Here is a 23313-nt window from a genome sequence, read left to right as displayed (position 1 = left end):
TTCAAGGTCATTGGATTCTGTATATGGTCACCAGGGGGCGTTGAATATTGAAATTGTTAGATTGTTGAGCATTTGGAACCACTTCCCAAGTGGACATGGTGTCCCTGGACCCCTAGTTTTCTGACTTCGTCAGTAAGTCAGATTCGGTAAAAAAAGACACTTTGTAGTATCCACATATACGCATTTACCAAAGGGACGTCCTCCGGGTACCTGAGGCGCCCGGCGTCCGTCTATTATTTAGGCAGTGGATATTTTGCCAATGCGGCATTATTAGGCCAGCCGTAGGCTGAGCCTATTACTATACAAATGGAGCGAATTTAAATGACATGGTTTCCACACAAAAGGCTCTTATGCTTACCAAGTGAGTTCCTTTTCGAACAAATCACTTATTTAAGCGTAATCCATTCTCGGAATCGTAGCGAGCAGAATTTTGAAATAGGGTTTCATAAAAATGTTTTCTGCATTTTTCACGAAAGTTAAATCGGGAAAATTTCAATTTTTATCAGCCAATCAGGAAGTTGTGTCTTCTCTGTGATTGGTTTATCTGAAAATATCAGCAGCTGTTCACGTGAATTATCGTGATTTCATTACTGGCGCTTTTGCGCATGGCATCATGTATCAACACGCGACAATACTTCCGCGTTCGCTACGTGTTCGCTGATTGGCCCATTTACTGGGAAATTCCACAGAAGCCTAATGTGGTTTGTTACAAGCGCTGTGATTGGCCCGACCTGATTCTGGCACGGCTTAAGCTTAGTGGGTTCGAATCCCTTGATGGGTGAAGATGATGGATCCTATCAATATCTATTGAAACAAATAAGTTTCCCCGTTGGGCAGCCGCGGATATCTACCGGAAGTGTTCCGGTTCGATATTTCGAGGTTTCTTTGAATTTTGGAGTGATATTGAAATCTGGTAAATACCGGCGGTAGATTGTGCCTTTGTGGAAACCCATTGCGTGATATTTGTATTACTTAATCAACCAAAAGCGTCGGGGCCGCGCCAGGAGTTTTCGCGATTCAAGTAGCGCAATAGCCTACTTCTTCGTGTTCGTTGACCTCAATTTTCACTCCGCCGATCTCTGACGCCGTCGGCGCTGTGATTGCACTTTCGTACCACCAAAATTTTTTATTTCTATATCGGGGAGGTCTAAATTTGGATATCACATAGGCCTGATTTCATCGAATAAGTCGACCATGGTCGTTACGTTTCCGTACTAATTACCACCTAAAACCGTCTGAACAATTTTGTCACAACCAACATTTCGTTTACAGAAATCAGGTGTTCACGTGAACCCGCGGTATCGTCTACTGTTTTACTTCCGGGTTTTATTTTAAGATTTGAAATTGTATTTCAAGATCGATTTCTATGAAATCTTTAGTTGATTTGGTGTTTGGGAGGAATTTTTTTTGCTCTACAGAAAATTCATCCTTGACAATTGCGCAAGGTTCGCGAAAAAATATGTTTTACCAAATCGGGTGTATGACCTTGATATGCTAATTAGCCATGTGCTCGAATTGCAAATTCAATCAAATTTTATTCTGCCAAAAAAATGTTAAATCCAATTCGCTTTCGAGAGTTAATGGTATGCTGTATGGAACAAAGTTGTTTTGAGATGGGTCTTGAAGCTATTGAGGTCGAGAGATAACCATCTAGATAGTTCGTGAGAGTTCCAAAGTTTTGAAGACGCTTCAAGGTAATGTCTTGATATTTGGTTTATACGTGTATCTACCCTAGACACATCTTCAGGCCAAAAACTGGCCCTGTCAGATTCAAGATGGCCGACTGGCAGCCATTGTTGTTTGCCAAAATCACTTTTTACACATTTTTGAAGTTTTCGAGGGAAATTTTGAAGACACTTTTATCAATAACCTTGATCATTCGTATATATTTGTATCCCCCAAGAGCCCATCGGCATGAGAAAAATTGGGTCGATCGGACTCAAGATGGCCGTCCTTGACCTTTTTTGTTCCCAAAAATGTCAATTTTGGCCTGAATTCTGAGTCCTGTAGCTTTCTAATGGTGTGCCATTTTTCATTGCAATTTGTAATGGGTATTCTTTGGAAAGGAATCTTTTATATCCGAGAGGGTATTTTTGACCAGGCAATTATGACGCAATTGGCGGCCATCTTGGGGTCATGAGTACTCATTCGTAGGTGGAAAAAAAGTTTTTCCACATCATATTGATACTTAAGCATATTTTGCTACCATAATCAATTGGAAAGTTGTAGCTCATGACATGTTCTATGATCGAGGTGAGTTCCAGGCTCATTAGTTTTTGTTTATGGCCACCAGGGGCGTTGAACAATACAATAACTTAGTATTTCTATATTACATTTGTACCTATGGATAATTTGCTACCACAATCAATTGGAAAGTTGTAGCTCATGCAGAGATGCTAGTTTTCCGGAAATATCCGGAATTCCGGAAATTTAGTATCGCCGATGTCAATTCCGGAAATTGGGTGAGAATTCCTCGCGGCGACCAGTAATGGCACGGACCGTAAAAGCGTTCGTTTGCTTGTACTCGTCGTCGCTTCTGTGTTATTTTATCTTGGTCCCTGTTTCCGAGGACGTTCTGCTACAATATATATATGTGTGCTTTTTGTGGTATCTGTGCGCGCGCATAGGCGGAGCGCCACTGTTGTGACGCCATTTCCAATTAATAGTCAATTATCTTTACGCGCCGTTGTACATCGTCCCGCTGACGGCCAACAATGTGAAGATGTACGTGGTACTAATTAAGATGATATCTAATAAATATCATCTTAATTATTACCACGTGCGTGCTATGTCCTGAGGCACGCAGCTTTGAAACTTTCTTTTTGCCTGCAGCTGTCAAGCGGGACGGTCTGCAAAATGAGCCCGCACAGAAAGATTGTCAGTCGGGAGTCGGCCGATATAAAGGCAATTGACAGCGGTATAACAAATAAATTTAACTGGCACTGGCTAGAGTGTAAGGACAGTAACGGGGACTACATATCGAACTACATTCGTAAGTTAGACTTAGCTGGCGTGGCGTACTGCGTCGTTTGTAAAGACCAGGTCAAATACGGTAGTGGCGGGAAAAAAAGATATTCTTCGTCACCCGGATAGCGCGGGGCATAAGCAGTGAGGGATGTGAAGCACAACGAATGCCTGCCGTCGTATTTTCAGATACCCAGATCGCTCTTGAACGCATTTCCGGCGATGCAAAAACGCAAAAACACCCCCGTTCTATATTCCGGAATTTTGGTACCTCTGCTCATGACATGGTCTATGATCTTGGTGAGTTTCAAGCTCATTTGTTTTTGTATATGGCCACCAGGGGCGTTGAACAATACATTAACTTAGTATTTCTATATTACATTCGTTCTTGCTGTCTGTGTTAACACACGATTTTACTATGTAAATGATATTGAGCAGGGAGTGTATATTGATAAATATAACCCACAGATTACATCATTTATAAAAAGCAAATCTGACAGGCTGGCCATTGTGCCCCTTGGGGCTCTTGTTCCTGTTAATGCTATTTTGCCAATGGCGTGTTCTGATTGGCTAATTGACGCCGCGCATGCGCACTGAGGTGCACAACTTTGAAAATTCAAGGAAAGTGTGGAGAACAGAGTTAGAGAAAATAGTAGCATAGAGCAGGATTCGAACCCGGAACAGAAGATTGCTAGTCGAGCGTCTTTCCACTAGACTATCGGGCTCATTGTAATTTCTTGTGACCTGAAAAGCAGCAAACTATAGGTATAGGTCGAGGTCTGAAAATTGAAGTGGGAAATTCCAGGATTTAAAATCATCCAATACTACGCCCCGTATTCCCGTCAAAAAACCTCTAGCTTTCAAGGTAAACCACACTTTGCCCATGGGCAATTTATTTATCCTTAGAGACCTATGTTGTACAGTAGGAGTCTATTTGAGTCACTGGGGAAAACCCACTGTATATTCAGGATGAATCATCATTCAGTTGGTGCGATTACTGCGTGTAGGCCTATAGCGTTTTTCACAGAGATGATGTCAATTGACTTGGACCATGGATCCCCTCTGAAATCCCGCCAAAACATCTGGTTGAAAAAAATTATTGATTTCTTAAACACACGGGGAAATCCCTGGATATTTATAGGATCTACCACTGGCAGTTCAGTATGCGCTCCCGCGAAATTATACAATTGTTGACGTATAGAGGTTACTAAGTAACTATGAGATTGTGTTTTATACAATAATTGATAGCGGTAATGAAATTGAGCGTGTGAACCTGACAGTCTCAGAAAGCCATAGTAAATAAACTCCCGATCATTTTTAGCCCACTTGGGACTTTAGTCCCAGCGGGCTATTGAACACTTGAGCGAGGCGTGTAGGACGTGCTTATAAAATCTTATCATAGAACAGCGGAGCTGTATCAGCCGACAGGCTGCTTGTTAAGAAATTTGCTATTTTTCGAGCCAGTAACCAAATGCCTACACTAAGGGCCTTTAACCCTTTCAATTGAACACTTGAGCGAGGCGTGTAGGACGTGCTTATAAAATCTTATCATAGAACAGCGGAGCTGTATTAGCCGACAGGCTGCTTGTTAAGAAATTTGCTATTTTTCGAGCCAGTAACCAAATGCCTACACTAAGGGCCTTTAACCCTTTCAATACCACACACAGAGCTGCCAACCCATACGGTTTCTCCATATTTTCATGTGGCAGTGGCCTATTGTGTACGCTCTATTTAGTATGGTCTTGAATAGAATTCTGAAAGTTGATAAAATAATTGACTCAATAGTCAATAGTGGGCCTACAATTAGTAGTGGAATGCTATCAGCTATTCATCTTATCAACAGTCATTATTCCAGTCAGTATTGTTTCATCTTTCAACACCTGTTGGCAAGCAGCCAGTGCAGTGTTCAATGCTTTTGTAATACTATAGTCTCACACACAGACACACTTCCCTGCTGTAGTTGCAGTGATCAATAGAGAACATATATGGCTTTTAATACATGCGCTGTATCGTAACACTACTGAGACATGGCGGAGAGCTCTGGCGCGCGTCTTATGATTTAATTCAAGGATAATAAAAGCTTTAAATTACGAGTAAAATAAGACCTTTATGAATCATAAACTGTAATAAGGGGCTATGAATTAATAGAGCAATTAGATTTAGAATAAGAACCGCTATCATTAGGACCAAAAACTAAAATCTTTGATGATCATAAAAACATCAAGAAAATACTGACAAACTCAAAAAATTGTACTGACAACATCTTTCTGAAGTTGGCAGCTCTGCACATAGTGTCTCCGCTGCTGTACCGGAGGGAATTTAGGGGTTTATAGGCGGTTCCTGAACTTCGCTGAAAAAGCTGAAACACTGAAAAGCTGAAACGCTGAAATAAAAACGCTGAAATTTCAGGGAATTTCCGAAAAACGCCGAAATTTCAGGGAATTCCCGAAAAACGCTGAAATCGTGCTAGGTACATACAATACACGTTTTGAAATTTTTTCCGGGCCGGTGTCCGCTGATGAGTCCTGAACCGTGTTTTATGCTCTACCTTCGGTTACAGAGACATGCCTTAAGGTCGTCGTCATGATCGACTTGATCGATTGCGGATTGCGTGGATTGTTAGATGTGTTTTTTGCCATAGTTTTATGTGCATATACCGGTACGATCTAACAATGAAGTTATCACTTCATTTGAATAAATTCTTAATCACAGTAATATTAATTCACAATATTTTTTCTTATGTTTGGTGATTTCTTGCAACTTATCATTACCAAGTCTCATACAAGTAGTAGCTGAATGAAAGTACAGTTAGGCTGAACCTGATAACCCAAATTAAGTGCTAGCATGGAACTAATGATTATTTTGATTCTATTTTCGGTGTCATTGAAATTCGTTAAGAAAGGTTCAACCGTCATAGTATACTGTACTTAGCATTGCTACAATTGGGTGCCATATTTCTACAATTTCTACAAGGAGGAAGGAATCTTTAAGTGTCTTTGTTCCCGGGTAGGGTACAGGGTAAAACCTGGTTCACTTTCTCTTTCGACTTGCCGGAGACTACTATCTGCAATGTATTGCATGCTTTGATGTGTCTGGCCTATAGGAGTCGAACGATATTTTTTTCCCATACACAGGCTTGGCTTTAGTGTAGATGAAGGCTAGGCACTGCACATTGTGGATTGACTGGAACTCTTAACTCACAAAATTAAACGAGTCAACAAGAAAGATCCAATAATTGGACATTTGTCTAACTATATTATTTAACAGCTTGAAATAAAACATAACACATTCTGCAAGAGTATACAAAGGAAATCAGTTCTTACATTATATCAGAATCAATAGTTCGCTTAACTCTGGCTAGAATTCTGGTTCCATTGCTTCATATTCTAATGAAATCCACTAGTATACCTTAGAATATCGCTTAGCTTAAGACTAAAAATTTGGTACCAGGAAACAGGGAAGAAAAGTGGGTGTACTGTACATCCGCAATTGACTTATTTCTCTCAGGTTGAATCAAGTTATTATTGAAATAGCATTCGAATAGCCATTTTATTTTTAAAAATTGTGTCGTTCAGCTATCCTGCTGCAAATTTCGCAGTTGAAGTTTACTGGTGCCATCTGATTTCTCAGTATCTCAAAAAATTTGCACATTCTAAGCCTGAATCTAAAAATAGAAAAAGGTGCATTTTAGTCGGATATAAAAGAATAGTGGCTAATACACCCTGGACTATATAGCCTATGGGGTGGGCCTAGTTTGAAAGCACTGAGGTCCGAGAGAACAGCACTTAGTAAATAAATACTGAAATTAAACTTACAAAACACCCAGTACTTGAGATGATGTACTTGACAAGAAGTGTCACCAGCTAAGCAAATCAACTTTGTCTATGACTCCTCCTTTTATAGATTCAGTAGTAGTCTAAAAATAAGAATCGGTACATTTTTCTAACAGTTGGTATGTCATTTCTTCAAAAAAACTAATTATTATCACGCCACAGCAAACAAATTATTCACAGTTGTTGAATGGTTAGCCCGATTTAGATTAATTGGTTGACGCTAATCAGTATGACCCATACGTAGGGGCCTACTGCATGCCATTGGCGTCAATCCATTCCATTCCATTCCACAGTGAATTAAAAAGAAATTTAGTTAGATCCCTTTTGTCCAAAAGCTGCATCATTTATATAACTAGCCGTCAAATTTAATTTACCTCCTTCAGAGAATACCATAGTGACATAGTCCGTCGCCCATCAACGTGTTGACAAAAGAAAAGTTGCTGCATGTTTTATACATGAACGTTCAAATAAGATATTTTGCGTCTTGCAGGGAATATTGAGCATAGTGTTTAAGTTGGCTTGCACGGTTTGTGAATGGTTTTTCCTCATTATGCTGCCTGTATGCATTAAAAATCCGGATTTCAAGCGAATTAATTTGTCCAACAAGTGGCCCTCTAGAAGTATACTCCACACATACTGTCCATGCATGTCTCTGTAACCGAAGGTAGAGACTAAAACACGGTTCAGGACTCGGCAGCGGACACCGGCCCGGAAAATATTTCAAAACGTGTATTGTTGGTACCTAGCACGATTTCAGCGTTTTTCGGGAATTCCCTGAAATTTCGGCGTTTTTCGGAAATTCCCTGAAATTTCAGCGTTTTTATTTCAGCGTTTCAGCGTTTCAGTGATTCAGCTTTTTCAGCGAAGTTCAGGAACCGGTTTATAGGGGTATATTTGAAACTTCATAGAATAGTTACCAAGGTATCTGACAAAGAAAATTTATATAGCATGTTGTTGATAACTTATGGGCCAACGATGTAGACATAAATAATTTGGATATAAGTGAACTTGAAGTTCAAGGTCACATACTCCAAGATGGCCGCCTTGAAAAAAATTCACGAAAAAGTTTCAGATAAACTGCTCTGTCTCCTAGCAAAATGCACTGATCTATTCAATTCCAACTGAAATAGTATGCCATATATCCTTACTTTATGTAGTAAAAATTTCTAAGCAATAGAACAACTAGAAAATTTATTTTTTCACTCATTTACCAACTTCTCCACCGATATGTCGGAAGGCCGGATGTAAGGGGTTTCATTGGGGTATAATTTCAGGCCTCAGAAAATTGTAACCTATGTATTTGACGCTGATACATTGTATACCATGGTGTTGATAACCATTGGGCTTACGAATAAGACAAATTATTTGGATATATGTGACCTTGAGGATGGACAGTTTCTGGTTCTTCATTATTGTTAATGGTGTCCGTTGCCATGACAACCGTATCAACAGGGTCTAAAAAAATTGTCACTGATTTCATTTTTCATCATCAAAATCATAGCCGGCACTATAAACCTATTTTCTGACTAAGTCTCATCATCTGAACTGCTGCTATCATATTCGTTGTCACTCTCAATTTGTTCACTACCAAATTCCAAGTCGCAAGCATCACTTTCAGCATCATATACGAGCGGCTGAACCGTTTCATCCAGCCAAATTGTTTTTTCCTGGCTGTTGCCATCTTGGATTTTATGCAGATGGCAGCACCGGCTGATACTGATAGATATGCCCTTCTGGAAGAAGGGTTAAGTGATACCGTATCACATAAGGTAGTGGTATTGTAAGGGTTGAATTGGTTGGAGTAGGCCTACTGATTTTACCAGCATAAATGAAAGGTTGAAGGAAAATAGAATATACAATCGTATATAAAATATATTAATTTTTAAGATCAATCAATATGGAAGTGATCATAGCTTCCTTGAGTATTTTCCAGAAAAATACAGAATGAAAATTGGATTTGATTGAATTAAATGTTTGGAGAAAACTTACTTTTTTTCAAATGATTAACCCATTAGCATGCAGGAATTGTAGTGTGGTGACCTGGGGCGTATAATAGTACTTAGTATTTCCATGGTATCTCGGTATATTTTGTTAGAACAATAAATTTCAATATTGTAGCTCATGACATGATTGTGGTGAGGTTCAAGTGAAAGGGTTTGTAGCGTATATGGTCACCAGAAGCGTTGAATAGTAGAATAATTTAGTATTATTATCTAAAATTGTGGTTACTCAAACGTCATTGATTTCAGTATATGGTCACCAGGGGGTGTTGAATAGGCCTATTGAATTCTTAGATTGTTGAGCATTTGAAACCACGATCCAAGTGGACATGGTGTTCCTGGACCCCTAGTTCAAATCTTTTTGGGGGCGAGCCGAAACCCTACTACTGGGGCTTTGCGCCTGTGGCGCTTGCTGCTATGTTTCTGTGTGACAGAGATTGAGATCTGCACTAATTATTATCTCCTGCCCCTGAGAAATCAATACAATGGAGAACACTGATAAGGTGCGTGACAGTAAACTGATTCCTTAATTTCACAGGCCTAAGTGACTAGTACTAGTAGAGAAAAGAGGTATGGCTAATGCTGCTGCCAGTTCCACGGCCAGTCGTGCGAGTTTCTCTTTCAAGGTCGTTTTACTGGGTGAAGGAGCTGTTGGCAAAACTTCTTTGGTGCTTCGTTATGTGGAAAATAAATTCAATGACAAACACCTTACAACTTTACAGGTAAGCCAAGCATAAAATCGTGGGGTGAAAGGTGTAGACTGGTACCTGGGCCTGGATCTGGGAAACAGTCTAGATCCGCTCCACTAATAAATGGTGCAATCAATTATATTTAAACTAGCTAAATACCCGTCCAATGGACGGGAGTTTGGATTGTAATGAAAGAATGAGATCTAGAAAGCAGTTCTGAAGGTAATGGAGATACGACATAAGTGTTTGAACAAAATTATTATATTGATTTTATTTAAGATTGAAACAAACTATCATTGAAAACGATGTTAATACAATGTATGCAATGGAATAATTAATCGAAATAATGCATTGCGTTGAGATGTAACACTATTTGCTAAAATTCATAGATAAAAAAATGAGGGCATTTGGGTAAACATCAGTTAAATTAACCATCTTATAGAAATATTTCTTGGTAAACGACATTTCGAGTGTAATGGCTGCTGTTAGATGTAGTCTGTGGCTGATAAACTGTTATGGCAGAAGCAGATCCTACGTGAGAAAGAGCAACATACAGCATACCATTAGAAAAGACAGGATGCGAGAGGTCTAGGCCAACATTTTCAAAAGTTTGGCCCTGAGATTTGTTTATTGTCATTGCAAATGATGAACGCACAGGAAATTGGAGACGTTTGAACTGAAATGGAAGATCACCGACTGTTGGAATAAGTGGTATTCTGGGAATGAAAGTATATGTACCAGCTGCTGGGCCTGTTATGATTGTGGCTTCTATAACATAAGGCAGTATTTGTCTCACTACACACCTAGTGCCATTAGTGGGTTCAATGACCTTAAGACAATAATTGGTGAACCTGTCTTCAGAATAAGTATGTGTGGAGGTATTCCAGGTAGATCTAGAGTGTTTAGAAACTCAACTGGAGAGTGTATTGCCTCCTCATCAGTTAATGCAGTGTCTATAGAGTCATAAGATATAGCTGTTCCTGGTAAAACTGCTGTCACTTGGGCATTAATCTCATCGACAGTTTCATTAAGAGGAGCAAGTATAGCTCTGTTGGCAAGCCAGTTTGGTTTTTAGCGAACCTATGGTTCGCTTCTTATGCCAACGGTCTAGTTGGTCTTGTGCCAATATTGCTAGAAAGTGATGTTAACAAGCCACATTTTGAAACGGTGATAGACCCGGTCGTATTTCTTGTTGCAGATGATTCAAATAGCTTAACACTCGCTATTGTGCAAATTTCGTTGCGATGTGATTGATCTAAGCTGTAAATTTTTAGATAATTAGAAAATTTCCTTAGCTTTAATATAGTTTGACTTGACCTGGAATGACCTAAGTCATGAATAATCATTAGCAGATGCGCATGCGCCTTACACTGCGTAGAATGACAGGTGGATCCTCGCTAAAATAGATCCATTTCGTAAAATATCAAGCTGTGTATTGACGATTACTGTTAAGAAAACAAATGGCGGAAAAGCACGTTACATTTTTATACTTGGTCACTGACTCATGAAATAAGAGCACCGTCGACGTCAAGATACTCGAAGAAACCGTAGTGTATTAACTTCCACCAGTCGTCGGGTATGGTACATGTACGAGGGAGGGAGGTAAGTCTTCAGTTTCTCCTGATGAATTAACGAATTACAATGTATATCCAATAAAAAGACCTTCATTTTTTCATGACTGGACCTCGTTTGTAAAAAATGCCTGCTGAATCGGAATACAAACTTCTTTCAGCTATATCGTTTGCTACTATAGGTTATTAGGAGAAAGAAATTATCTTCCACCCCTCCAATTTTTACTCAATGGATTTACTGGCCTTGCGATTGCGCAATACCGATAAATGATGGCAGCACCAGCTTGCCAATTGAGCAAATGAGAGCTCTCCACATTTTCGGCTGTCCCTGAAGCTATTTTAGCGGATGTGCAATTACTGAATTATTTCCGAAAAAAGTTATAACAACATAATTAAAGACCTGATATAGGGATATGAACGGTGGGTTGAATTGCTTTGTCTTCTTATCTGTCGCTACAATGCGTGTTAGTGCATGAAAACAGTTTCTTCAATGATTTTGATAGTAGAACATTGTACAGGCGTCTAAAACATTTCTTGAGCGAGGGTGGCCAGGCTGAAATTTCGAGATGATACGAACGAACTTAATATTTAGCGTAATTTAGCAACTCGCGATGTTTGGTCATTAGGCTAATTAGTTTGCTAGGGCAACGGAATACAGAAGCATCAGTAAAACATATATTTTCTCTTTTTTACCTTCAGGGCCTCTTGTTTAGGTAATGATCTGGCGAGTAGCAGTCATTAAACTTATAACAAAAATTACGACGTTCACGGGAAACCATAACCTAGATACATGTACAACGGAACATCTGAACTATTCAAGATTCAAGTTATTGTAAAAAAATTAGCTTGTTATCTTGCGAAAAGATAAAACATTTTATTTTATATGAAGTGTTACCTCTCCACCTCACGGTTCTTTGTCAACTAAGCTTTGATTATTACCCCCCCTCCACCCCAATTTCAAATGCAAAGTTCAATGTTGTCACAGGATTGACTGGTAAGATCAACAATGCCAGGCTAAATCTCTCGATGAGATCTTCCTGACCAATTACTTATTGGGACCAGGTCAGCAACCACTTCTTTGAAAGCATATTTCACTTTCTTCCTTTTACTTCTCAGATTATCATGTCGGTGAGCTTCTGGGCCGTTGGTCCTTTATTTGTAGTTAGCAGCCAGGTACGGATACACACTGTTGATGAAATTATCATGCGATGAAGTCACGTTGATATCAAGCCGCAAATGAATGGTGTCAGGTGGAGATGTTACTGGGTACGAACCAGATCCAATTTGTAACAGTATATTTGAAAAAGATTCAGCAGTTGCGCTGGCTGATGCATGAAGATTTGGTTCTGTTTCACGTCCATCTGGTTCTGCGTTTGGCGCTGCTGTAGACTGACGAGATTTGTTAGATGTTGGACAGTAGTTTCACAACGCGATTCTAGTGCAGGTTGTGCTATAATAATAAAGTGATCGATGTGCTTCAGAAAATCTTTGTGTATTTCGTTTTCTTCTAGAAAACAGGCATCCTCGTTGTCGATTTCGGTTTGTTCGGTCAAAGATGACATCAGTTTTTTATGGCTGCTAGTATATCTTTCCCATGCGACGACTAATTCTTCCCTATAAAGTTCGATTCTTTCCTCTTTAAGTAAAGTCTTGAGTTCGTTCCGCTTTCTGGTTACACCAGAATGCTCCGAAATTGCCTACGAAAAAACCCTAACCGGAAGTTCTCAGTCAGTAAATCTCGTCAGTATATTACTTAACCTGGCAAAAATGACGAAAATATTCAGTAATTAATGATATTCAACAACTGAAATTAGCTGTAGATCTTACTGGAAATGCGTACATGTTACACGACGAGTTATTAACGGAATTTGAAGACCACAGAATAATAATTAATTAAAGGTAAAACTTACGACACGTTATGATTTCGGGATAACAAAATTTACCAAGCAGCTCCTACCGCCACTTGCACGTAAATGAACGAGGTAAGGGACCGAAACTTCCGCTGTTACTAAAATCACATGACAAGTACAATGCGGTCTTCGAAGTGTTGTAAAGACTTGGATACATAGGTCTATAGGTATAATACAATTCCAATAACATGTGCCTGTTGAGTATTAAGTTTAATTCCATTTTCCTGCACATATTTTCTTTGTTGAATTTGATTATATGATATCTGTTGTATATAGACTCGAGGCAAAGTAGGCAATACACTGTCGGGAATGGGTAGGCCATAGTAGTTCGGACTTTTATTAGAAATGCGCAACACCAACACAGCAACATCATGCAAAGCAGCACAGTACATGTGCAATGCATAAGGGAGGCCACTGTTATTTGTTGTGTGTCGCTCCCGGTTGAGGATATCTTCGGTCATATCATCACGGAACTGCTGCCAAAGCGCATTTGCATCACTAACGTCGTAAGAAGTGACCATTACAGCAATAAGTGTACGTAGTCCTGATAATGACTTGAACGAAGTTGCCTCTCTAAAGCAGTGCACTAAATGGCTGTCACTCTCTATGAGGCCACGCTTCAAACACGTTTCACGATAGGAAGGATATGTAGTGCCGTCGTAGTATTGGAGGTCTGTGAAAGACTTAGGACCACGGACGTGATGAAGCAGCAATCGTAGGAAGTTGCATTCCTTAAGTTTAGGGCTAATGGTAAATACACGGCGGATACATGGGGCATAAAATATTCCCGGTTTAGTGGCATGGGCAATTCCGTGTTTCCTTCTAGACCATCTTTTAGTGGATTTGTTCCATGTGTAATACTGTGGAACTTCATTGTAGAGTAAGGTTTCAGCAAATTGATCATTAGAACACAGTGTGAAAAATTCTGTGAGGGTAGTATGGGGAGGTCCTTGAGTTGCAATATGTTGTGCATTTTTTTCAGTGAAGTAGACTCTCTGACCATTTTTGAGGTGAACAGCTAATTGATATACAGGTGGGAAATGCTCGTGTATTGGGTAATTGAAAATTCGCCAGGCAGCCTCAATACTACCAACATACCTTCCATGTTGGTAATTAGATATTTCATATGTAGAATTATGAAGTGAAAAAACTGCTTGGTCGCACCCTTTAGTAACGTACTTTAGAACATATTTGATACTTTTGACAGACATACAGAGTTCAACATTTACATGTGCATTGACTTGTTGCAGTAGCCAAGGATTACATGGCACCACCCATCTGTTGTCAATCTCAACTAAATGCGAGTGACTAAAAGATTTCATAGTTATATGAGCTGTGTGGCCACCTGCTTCAGGAGGAAGGCGGCGGTATTTAGGGTATTTCGGTTCCCTGTTCAGAAGCAGCAATGAAATTCTTTGGGAATTTTTTAGTGCAGCATTTGTCCGCCATACAGGGTGAACCTTGATTCAGGCTTCCACATGGCCCATGAATCATGTGCTTAATGACTATGTCGTGAAGTGAAGGATCTTGAGATTTCGAGGGTATTTCAGCTGAAACAAAAGCATCGATATCATCAGGCCGGATTTTGCTAGAGGGATGCAACCAAATTAGAATGTGAGCATGGGGTAGGCCTCGCTTTTGGTACTCAATGGAGTAAAGCCATGCATTGACTTGGCCAAAAGCGGTGGTTTTCAGATTAAGCATTACTTCTGCAATTTCAGATGGAAAAGGCGGGCAACAATATCGGGTCGATCATTTGCCGTTTGTTAAACAGGAGGTGATCTCGGGCCATTTTGGATTAGTGGTCATTGTAATAAAAAGATCTGGTTTCCCATACTTTGGCACATAAGCTATGGCGTCCATTTGGCGCTCATGCATATACCTGGGTCCACCCGTAAACGTGGCAGGTAAAATCACGTGGGCACCAACATTTCGGGGATGACCGTCAGAATGTAAAATGTTCACGGCGTAGAAATTGAAGTCGATTTTACAATAGATATCCACCAGAAATTGCTGGAACAATCTGCGACAAAGTAGGAGATGATTTAGCTGTTGATTCCCTGCCATCAAGTGGTAGCTGTAGTATTGTGATTGTGAAACCTTCCCAGATTCATTTGTAATGTTGATATTATAGCCATTCGAACCATACGGGAACAGAATTGGGTATTGAAGGGAGTTGTATGCATGGTGTAATTCAGAAATATGTTGCAGAGGTCCGGCTCTCTTACGTATTGTGATGTCTCGACAGTTGGTTGGCTCATTTGGCATTAAAATAGCGACTTCCTGGCAGGAAGCTGCATTGAACCGACGTTGATGCTCACCTGTCGGACGTTAATCTTCCCAAATAACTATACAAAATTCATCACAGAAATCAGAAGATTTAAGGTACTCATAAAACACATTATTATTCGAAAATGGAATTATTAAATTCATGGAATCAATTGTAAAGCTGAAAAAAGAAAAACGGTTATGCTTCGGTCAAAGGAATGACAGATAATTTGTTACCTAGCAGCGCGAGTTTGCGTAGAACGTGTGATTCAGCTGTTAGCACTGACTGAGGCTACAATATTGTAACCTAGGTCGGTTCACTGCACAACTTTTTTTTGTAAACACTGACTGAGGCTACAATATTGTAGCCTAGGTCGGTTCACTGCATGACCTTTGCTTGCGATTACTGGCCCAACCCCAGTCGGTTGTTTTTAATTGGATGTTACCTTAAATAAACAGTATTTTGAAGATGTGGTGACGGAGAGAATCTGTTTTTTATTTCGTCTTGAGAAGGTCCTACTGTTCGCTATTCTGATTCGAAATATGAATTGAAATATAAAGGATGGAGTTAGTTTCCTTTCCCGATACTGTATTTATGCTTTTAATCATGAAGGATAATTGTGTTATAGCAATTATAGTGCTAACCTACGACAGTTTCAAATTCACGTATTAGAAAACGACAATTATCTTTAAATTCCAAATTTCATTTGGAAAGCGGCGTTTATGCGCACAATTCCTAAAATGTCAGAATTCCGAAAACTAGGGATTCACACGGTTAGAATGTTAACTAAATAAGTTTCGTCCGATCAAATGTATACTATAAGAAACTAACGGCGAAACTTCATGGGTTGGTGCGGTCTGTGCGCTGCATGAACGGGTTTTTGTTATCAAATGTAAAATACCGGCCGTGTACATGTTTGGATTTGTACCGATACATTGAGTTTAGTTCAATTTTTGGATCATTATAGTTTAGGAGCTCTGTGTGACGTCACTGAGCGCGCTGATCAAAAATAGCCTGCACACTGTGAGCATCATGTTGCTTGGACAGTGTGCTAATTGACTATACATGAAAATGGGCTTGACCAAAATTTTCTTCCTGACAGAGGAATGTATAATCGCACTGATATAGCTGTCTTGCTAGGTTGAAGGGTGTTTGAACTTCGCCGAATTCAGTTAAAATTCAATTAAATACCATAATTAATAAAATCTTATCGACGGAAATTTACCGCTATATTTTGGTTATTTTTCAGTGCGTTTCAAAATTACATTGAATTCATCGTTCGAGGTCAATGATGGCGCACAACAATTTAAATTGAGTTCAGTTGGGAGAATATTCCCTTACTTTAGGGTGATTTAGTATTATGAATCAAGAAATTATTTACAATGGACTAATTTTCCGCTAGCAGCAAAACAACACACTGTTATCTGAACTGTCAATCATTACGTCGTGTCTAGTTTAACAAGTAGATATAGACTAAAAGAATATGCGTGGTTTCCACGTGAGAACCATACAAGACGGTTGTTAGTAGACGTACTCAAGTTGGATGGTCAGGCGTCAACAACGGTTTAGATAATTTATAAAAACAGATGTAAGCAGTTGTAAACTTGTGAACAGAGGAAATATCAACATATATACACAATTGTGTCTAACTTTCTCCTGTCTGGTTTTATGTTAAATATATCCCGAACAAAGATTTTGTTTGAATAAATATTCAAATATCGATCCGGAAGAGCATATGCGGTCAACAACATTTTATTTTGAGTTTGAAAAAATGACCTGTTGACTTGGTAAGACGGCTGTTCGATTTACCGGGTGCGCACTACTATGTTTTAAATGGCTATGAAAACGGTGTCGAACCAAGAACAGCAATTAAGCTTGATGTCTCGTTTCCCTCACAGATGACAAATATCAGAATCAGTTTTCTCAAAATCTGTTTCTTACCGAAGTCCTTGATTCATGCTTGAATATGTACATAAGATTTTACAAATGAACACAAAGATATAACAAGAGTTGAGGTCTTGGTTATTCGGTGAGAGTCGAATCGTTTGGAACTAAGTAAAATCCTCAGACTTAGAAAAGTCTGGCTTAAGTTGAATTTCGGAAAGTACGACTACTAATTGTTTCTGTTATCGGAAATTAAATCAACATCTACACCTAATGTATCTATTGATACGAAACGGTTTTAGGACCGTAGATTGATTGAAAGGAGAGGGAGGGGTAGCTCTATCGCATTAAAACATTATTGCTCAGTTATACATATGGCATTCATCCATTTAGCTCAAACAACAAACACACTTCTGCGCAGAAAAATACCAAGGCTATATATGCTTAATTATGTATTTTATTGATACAGACAATGAAATCGCTGTCCGCGTTTTGTCCCCTTGCTTAAGTCACTTACGTTTGTTGTCTAATACAAATTAATACAGGTCAGCAGAATTTAAGGGCTTTCACCGTTGAGTAGTAGCCTATCTGTCATGAGGCCTGATCATGCACATGCGTTATATTAGAAATACACTATGACTTTTGAATGTTTTAGGCGAAACGTTGCCTTAAATATATTCCCCGCGTCTTGATTTTTTTGAGGGATTTCTCTTGTTAAAACAATATCAAATCATCCTTTTATCCGGGAAGGATTTGTTTCAATCTCACTTTTAAGATATTAACTATGAAAAGTAACGGTATCAAGTGATCGCTGGCAGATTTAGCAGTTAAAATCGTCACATTTTTTTAATGTTTGCGTTCATGAAGTCGATTAGAGGGACACATGGCATCCACTGCTTATAAAACAGTAGATAGATTTCCGGAGATTTAAAGTTTGGATGCTCTGATGAACTCTATCAGCTGTTGGTTGGTTAAAGCATAGCAGTGCTAAATTTCTATGGTTATAGTACATTGCAGGTGACCCAAATGATTCGCCTGCTGCCTGGATACTATAAACCCGGTACCTACGAGCATGGACTCGTTTAGATGGATGTCTGGACGTTATAGTACAGTGTTCATGACTATAGACCCGGGTGACCCGAATTCCCCACCTGCCTGACAATCTCATAGCGGAGGTAACGCGTATATCTTTGCTGCACACCGATCTCCTTGAAAGGTCAAAATGCTATTTTTGTGAAGAAGTACACGGGCCTCTCCATCTGATACTTTTAACACAGGGTACATAAATATTTAACTTATACTTTTAAACAAGATTTCTTCAGAATAAAAACTACGTCCAAATATCTGGCTAAAGTACTCCCCGGCTCTGGGTACTTTTTCTGATTCTGACATTCAGCACAATATGGATCTTTTAGACAAACTCAAAAATCTCAAACCTGATGGCCAAAAATTTATATCTTTCGACGCTATATCCTTGTTTACAAATATACCATTGGAACCAACTCTCAATTTATTAAGAAGAAAACTCCCGGACTCCAATCTTGTTTTCCCGATTCCTGTAGATTGCTTACTTGAACTTTTGGAGCGCTGTAAAAAATCTATACTTCCAATTCCAAGACAAATTCTATGAACAAATTTTCGGTTTCGCTATGGGAAACCCATAATCCCCCATTTTGGCTAATCTTTTCCTCGAACATTTCGAATCCGAAATTCTTCCCAATTACGCTGGCTCTAAACCTAACTTTTGGATTAGATGTGTTGATGACATTCTGTGCTTAGTTTCTGATGATTTTGATCTTAACTCTTTTATTGACTTCATCAACTCTCAATATCCATCTTTGAAATTCACATTTGAATGCGAACAAAATGACCAAATTCCGTTTTTAGCCCACTTGGGACTTTAGTCCCAGCGGGCTATTGCGTTCACTTTTCGTCCGTCGTCCGTCCGTCCGTCCGTCCGTAGACGGAATCCAGTTATTTTGGGAAGTTTTGAAGACGCTTCAAGGTAATGTCTTGATATTTGGGTTACACATGTATCTACCCTAGACACATCTTCAGCCCAAAAACTGGCCCTGTCAGATTCAAGATGGCCGACTGGCAGCCATTGTTGTTCGCCAAAATCAGCACTTTTTACACATTTTTGAACTTTTTGAGGGAAATTTTGATGACGCTTTGATCAATTACCTTGATCTTTCGGATATATATGAATTCCCCCAGGGCCCATCAGCATAACTATAATTGGGTCGATCGGACTCAAGATGGCCGTCCTATGACCTTTTTAGTGCCCACAAATGTTAATTTTGGCCCAAATTCTGAGTCCTGTAGCTCCCTACTGGTTTATCATTTCTCATTGCAATTTGTGATGGGTATTGTTTCGAAAGGGATGTTTTATACCTGAGACAGGTATTTTTCATCAGCCAATTATGACGCAATTGGCGGCCATCTTGGTGTCAGCAGTACTCATTCGTAAGTGGGAAAAAGTTTTTCCACATTATATTGATACCTAAGCGTATTTTGTTACCACAATCATTTAGAAAGTTGTAGCTCATAATGTGTTCTATGATTGTGGTGAGTTTCAAGGCCCTTGGTTTTTGTATATGACCACCAGGGGGCGTTGAATAATGCAATATCTTAGTATTTCTATATTGTATTCGTATCAATGCATATTTTGTAACCACAATCAATTGCAAAGTTGTAACTCATGACATCATCTATGATTGTGGCAAGTTTTAAGGCCATTAGTTATTCTATATGGTCACCAGGGGGCGTTGAATAGTAGAATAACTTAATATTTCCTTATTATATTGGTACCTAGGCATATTTTGTTACCATGATCAATTACAAAGTTATAGTTCGTGACATGTTCTATGATTGTGGTGAGTTTCAAGGTCATTGGGTTTTGAATATGGTCACCAGGGGGCGTTGAATAGTAGAATACTTTAGTATTTCCATATTAAAGTGGTAACGAGGCATATTTTGTTATCACAATCAATTACAAAATCGTAGCTGCTGACATGTTCTATGATTGTGGTGAGTTTCAAGGTCATTGGATTCTGAATATGGTCACCAGGGGGCGTTGAATATTGAAATTGTTTGATTGTTGAGCATTTGGAACCACTTCCCAAGTGGGCATGGTGTCCCTGGACCCCTAGTTAGATGTTCTAATCCACAATAAATACTCTCATTTGTTTTTTACAGTCTAACGTAAACCGATCAACGCTAAGGCATATCTCCATTTCTTTTCGTTTACTGCTAAATCAATCAAAATTGGTCTCGCTCAAGGCCTCTTTCTCCGTGCACTGCGTATCTGCGATTAAACCTTCCTTTCGGCTGAATTTGAACATATATCCAACTCTCTTAGAAAATTGGCTTACCCTGATCACATTTTGAAAATCGCTATTTCTAAGGCTAGACGTACTTTCTTTAACTCTAAACCTCCAGAAAATAAAAAACACATTTCAGAATTCATTGTAGTTCCGTATGTACCTGTTTTGGAAAAGTTTCGTCACTCTCTCCCTTTAATGGATAAACAAAACATTTTCACGTATGAAAACAAAATTAGCAAGACTTTGGTAAAAAACAATCAATCTGAACCTTTGGACTGCGGAGTTTATGAAATTCCATGTTTTGGCTGTCATAAAATGTACTTTGGAGAAACTGGTAGTGATTTAAAAACTCCAATTTCGGAACACAAAAAGGATATAATAAATCAAAAACCGGCTAGTGGCCGATCACGTTTGGAACACTGATCATCGTTTTAATTTTGATTAAGCCGAAATTATTAATACTTCCAGCAATTACACTAAACGCCACACAGTTGAGTCTGCCCTTATTACTCGTCAGATATTAGTACCAATTTAAATAATGGCTTTTCTTCCAACAATTCCATTACTCCATGCCATGCCAAACACTAATTAGTTACTCACTCACCAATTTACTCAATTAACCTGTTCTCCTCTTTATATATATCTTTTATACATAAATAAAAGCCAGCCTATATAGGCTTACAAGACAAAAAGTTCTGTTGGTTAAATGCATGATGGCGGTGCATTACGCAGAATGGATGCCTCATTTACAAACTTACAGGTAGGTTCCGCTGGTAGGTTCCTATACCTTCCTAGCTCTATGTTTATCGGATAAGATCCGTTTCTCAGTCTTGCAATAGTTGATCTATTTTTCCTTGATACTTTTCTCTTAACATACTTTTCAGTGCCAAATGTACGTTTGAATAACCTGTATGTTCTTAATTTGGGTAGAGAGGCTACCTCCATAGACCATATAGAGGCATGATTTCTACACAAGGATTCCTTAGCATCATTAGAAATAGTTTTTACATGATACGGGGTTAAGCTACATAAATTAATATTATAATAAAAATAGTCCATATGACGTTCGGCGAAGACATTTTTCGCAAAACTACACCAATTAACTTTACCGATAAGAGATTGTCTATAATCATACAGAAATAAATGTTTAGTAAGCCTATCATCAGGCATCCCATATAAGCGAAACCACATACGTAAAACTTCGATTTTGTGTCTGATACAGGGTGTCCCATTAATTACTATACATAAAGAACTGCCTGTATCCTCCACATTTCTTAATGAAATGTTTCGATTTTCCACCAAATGATAGAATACAACGGTACTTTTTGATTATTATCGTGGTTGCTATGGTAATTTGCTTAGTGATTTCCTAGCAACTGATTACAGTGTTGTAGTGATTGTTGTAGTGATTGCCTAAAAGAGGTAGTCTCAATCCAGTGTGGTTCCAACAGGATGGTGCGCAATGTCTTTCAGCCCGCAAAACAATTGATGTTCTGCATAGGCATTTCCGTGACTGAATCTCAGCACTCCAAACGTAAACGACTGGGCCCCATACTCGCCTGACCTAAATCCATTGGATTTTCACTTGTGGGGCTAGCTGAAGGACACAGTGTACCAAAACAAACCAGAAATTATTGATGATTTCGAGAGAAACATCTGCGATAACACAGATGATTGTCAATTTTCTGAGAAATTTCAACAATAGACTGAATCATGTGATAAAATTGTAAGGTTCTCCCATCTAGCATATTTTGTAAATTAATTTGATTTTAGTAAAGTAATTTTCTGTGGTGAAAAGTATTATTGTAGTCCATCTCCCCTGAAGATTTGGCTGATTTATCTCAAGCGGTTTGAAAATGGCAGTTCTTTATGTGTAGTAATTAATGGGACACCCTGTAGAAACAGAAGTCCACCCCATATCACCTTCAATACTGGCAAGGGAGAAGTGTTTCCCGGTTCCTAAAAAACTTCGCATGGCCCTAAATTGGACTTTATTACAACATTCAAAATTCCTTAAATATTTATATATCCTTAAAAATTATATATACCCCTGTTTTTAGTCAATATCTCACACGTGACGATGATCTCTAGTGTGAGATCGAGACGTCGCGTTCTTAAATTTTAGATTGGTTAAATAAATAATTCTCGATTTTAGATTTCTTTTAATTTTTAAAGAGTGGGTTTTCATCTTACGTCTGATAATATCATCATTTTTTATGCATGTTGCTTGCTAAAAGTCACGAATTATGTCATCTTATATGTACGCAGCTTAGTAAAAGTCACAGATTATTCAAGATGAATGTTGGGAAAAACGATTTAAGCTTTTCAAAATCAGAATATTGAAGTATTTTATTAAATTTTGCTGCTAGCAAGGGGGACATTTGCCTAGAGGAGATTTTTACCGGGGGGGGGGGGGGGGGGTATTTACTGGGGGATTTTTCCGAATATAAACCATTTTAATGGCAAAAATAATCAAAAATAGCGTTGACCTATACTTGAAAAAGCTGCATTTCTTAATTAATTTCTTAATTAATCTTAAAACTTCAAAACTTATCACATTATACAAACAGATTTAGCTCGATGGTTATCGGTTAGAGTTTTATCGCTCATATATTTCACATCATCAAAGAGCATATTCAGAATCTTTAGATTTTAACTGCCCTGAAAACTATATAGCGTTTGCATACAGTTTTGCATTGTATTGTTCTCTGAATCCAAGAAGATGTCTATCGCACATTTGAGCCTAAACGTCTACTTTTACTTAGTAGCCACTTAAGATTTGCGGTGATACGTGACAACATGAACACACTGAGAAACTAGTGGAAAATTCTATTCTCACGCTATAGTTTGGGGTATAGTTGTATTTT

The 23313-nt window shown here is 38.7% G+C and overlaps 1 protein-coding gene across 2 annotated transcripts in view; it reads left to right on the top strand.

The window, feature by feature from the left end:
* LOC141905046 (ras-related protein Rab-21-like) overlaps positions 1–23313 on the top strand; it is a 76611-nt gene that overhangs the window by 6487 nt on the left and 46811 nt on the right. For both annotated transcript variants that reach the window (XM_074793784.1, XM_074793776.1), the window contains exon 2: positions 9336–9519. In XM_074793784.1, the coding sequence (XP_074649885.1) occupies positions 9370–9519 (150 nt within the window). In that variant the 5' untranslated portion in view covers positions 9336–9369. The remainder of the gene's footprint in view (positions 1–9335; positions 9520–23313) is intronic.

The sequence above is a fragment of the Tubulanus polymorphus genome, chromosome 1, assembly GCF_964204645.1.
Source record: "Tubulanus polymorphus chromosome 1, tnTubPoly1.2, whole genome shotgun sequence".
Lineage (NCBI taxonomy): Eukaryota > Metazoa > Nemertea > Palaeonemertea > Tubulaniformes > Tubulanidae > Tubulanus > Tubulanus polymorphus.
This window is presented reverse-complemented; position numbering and strand designations above follow the sequence as displayed.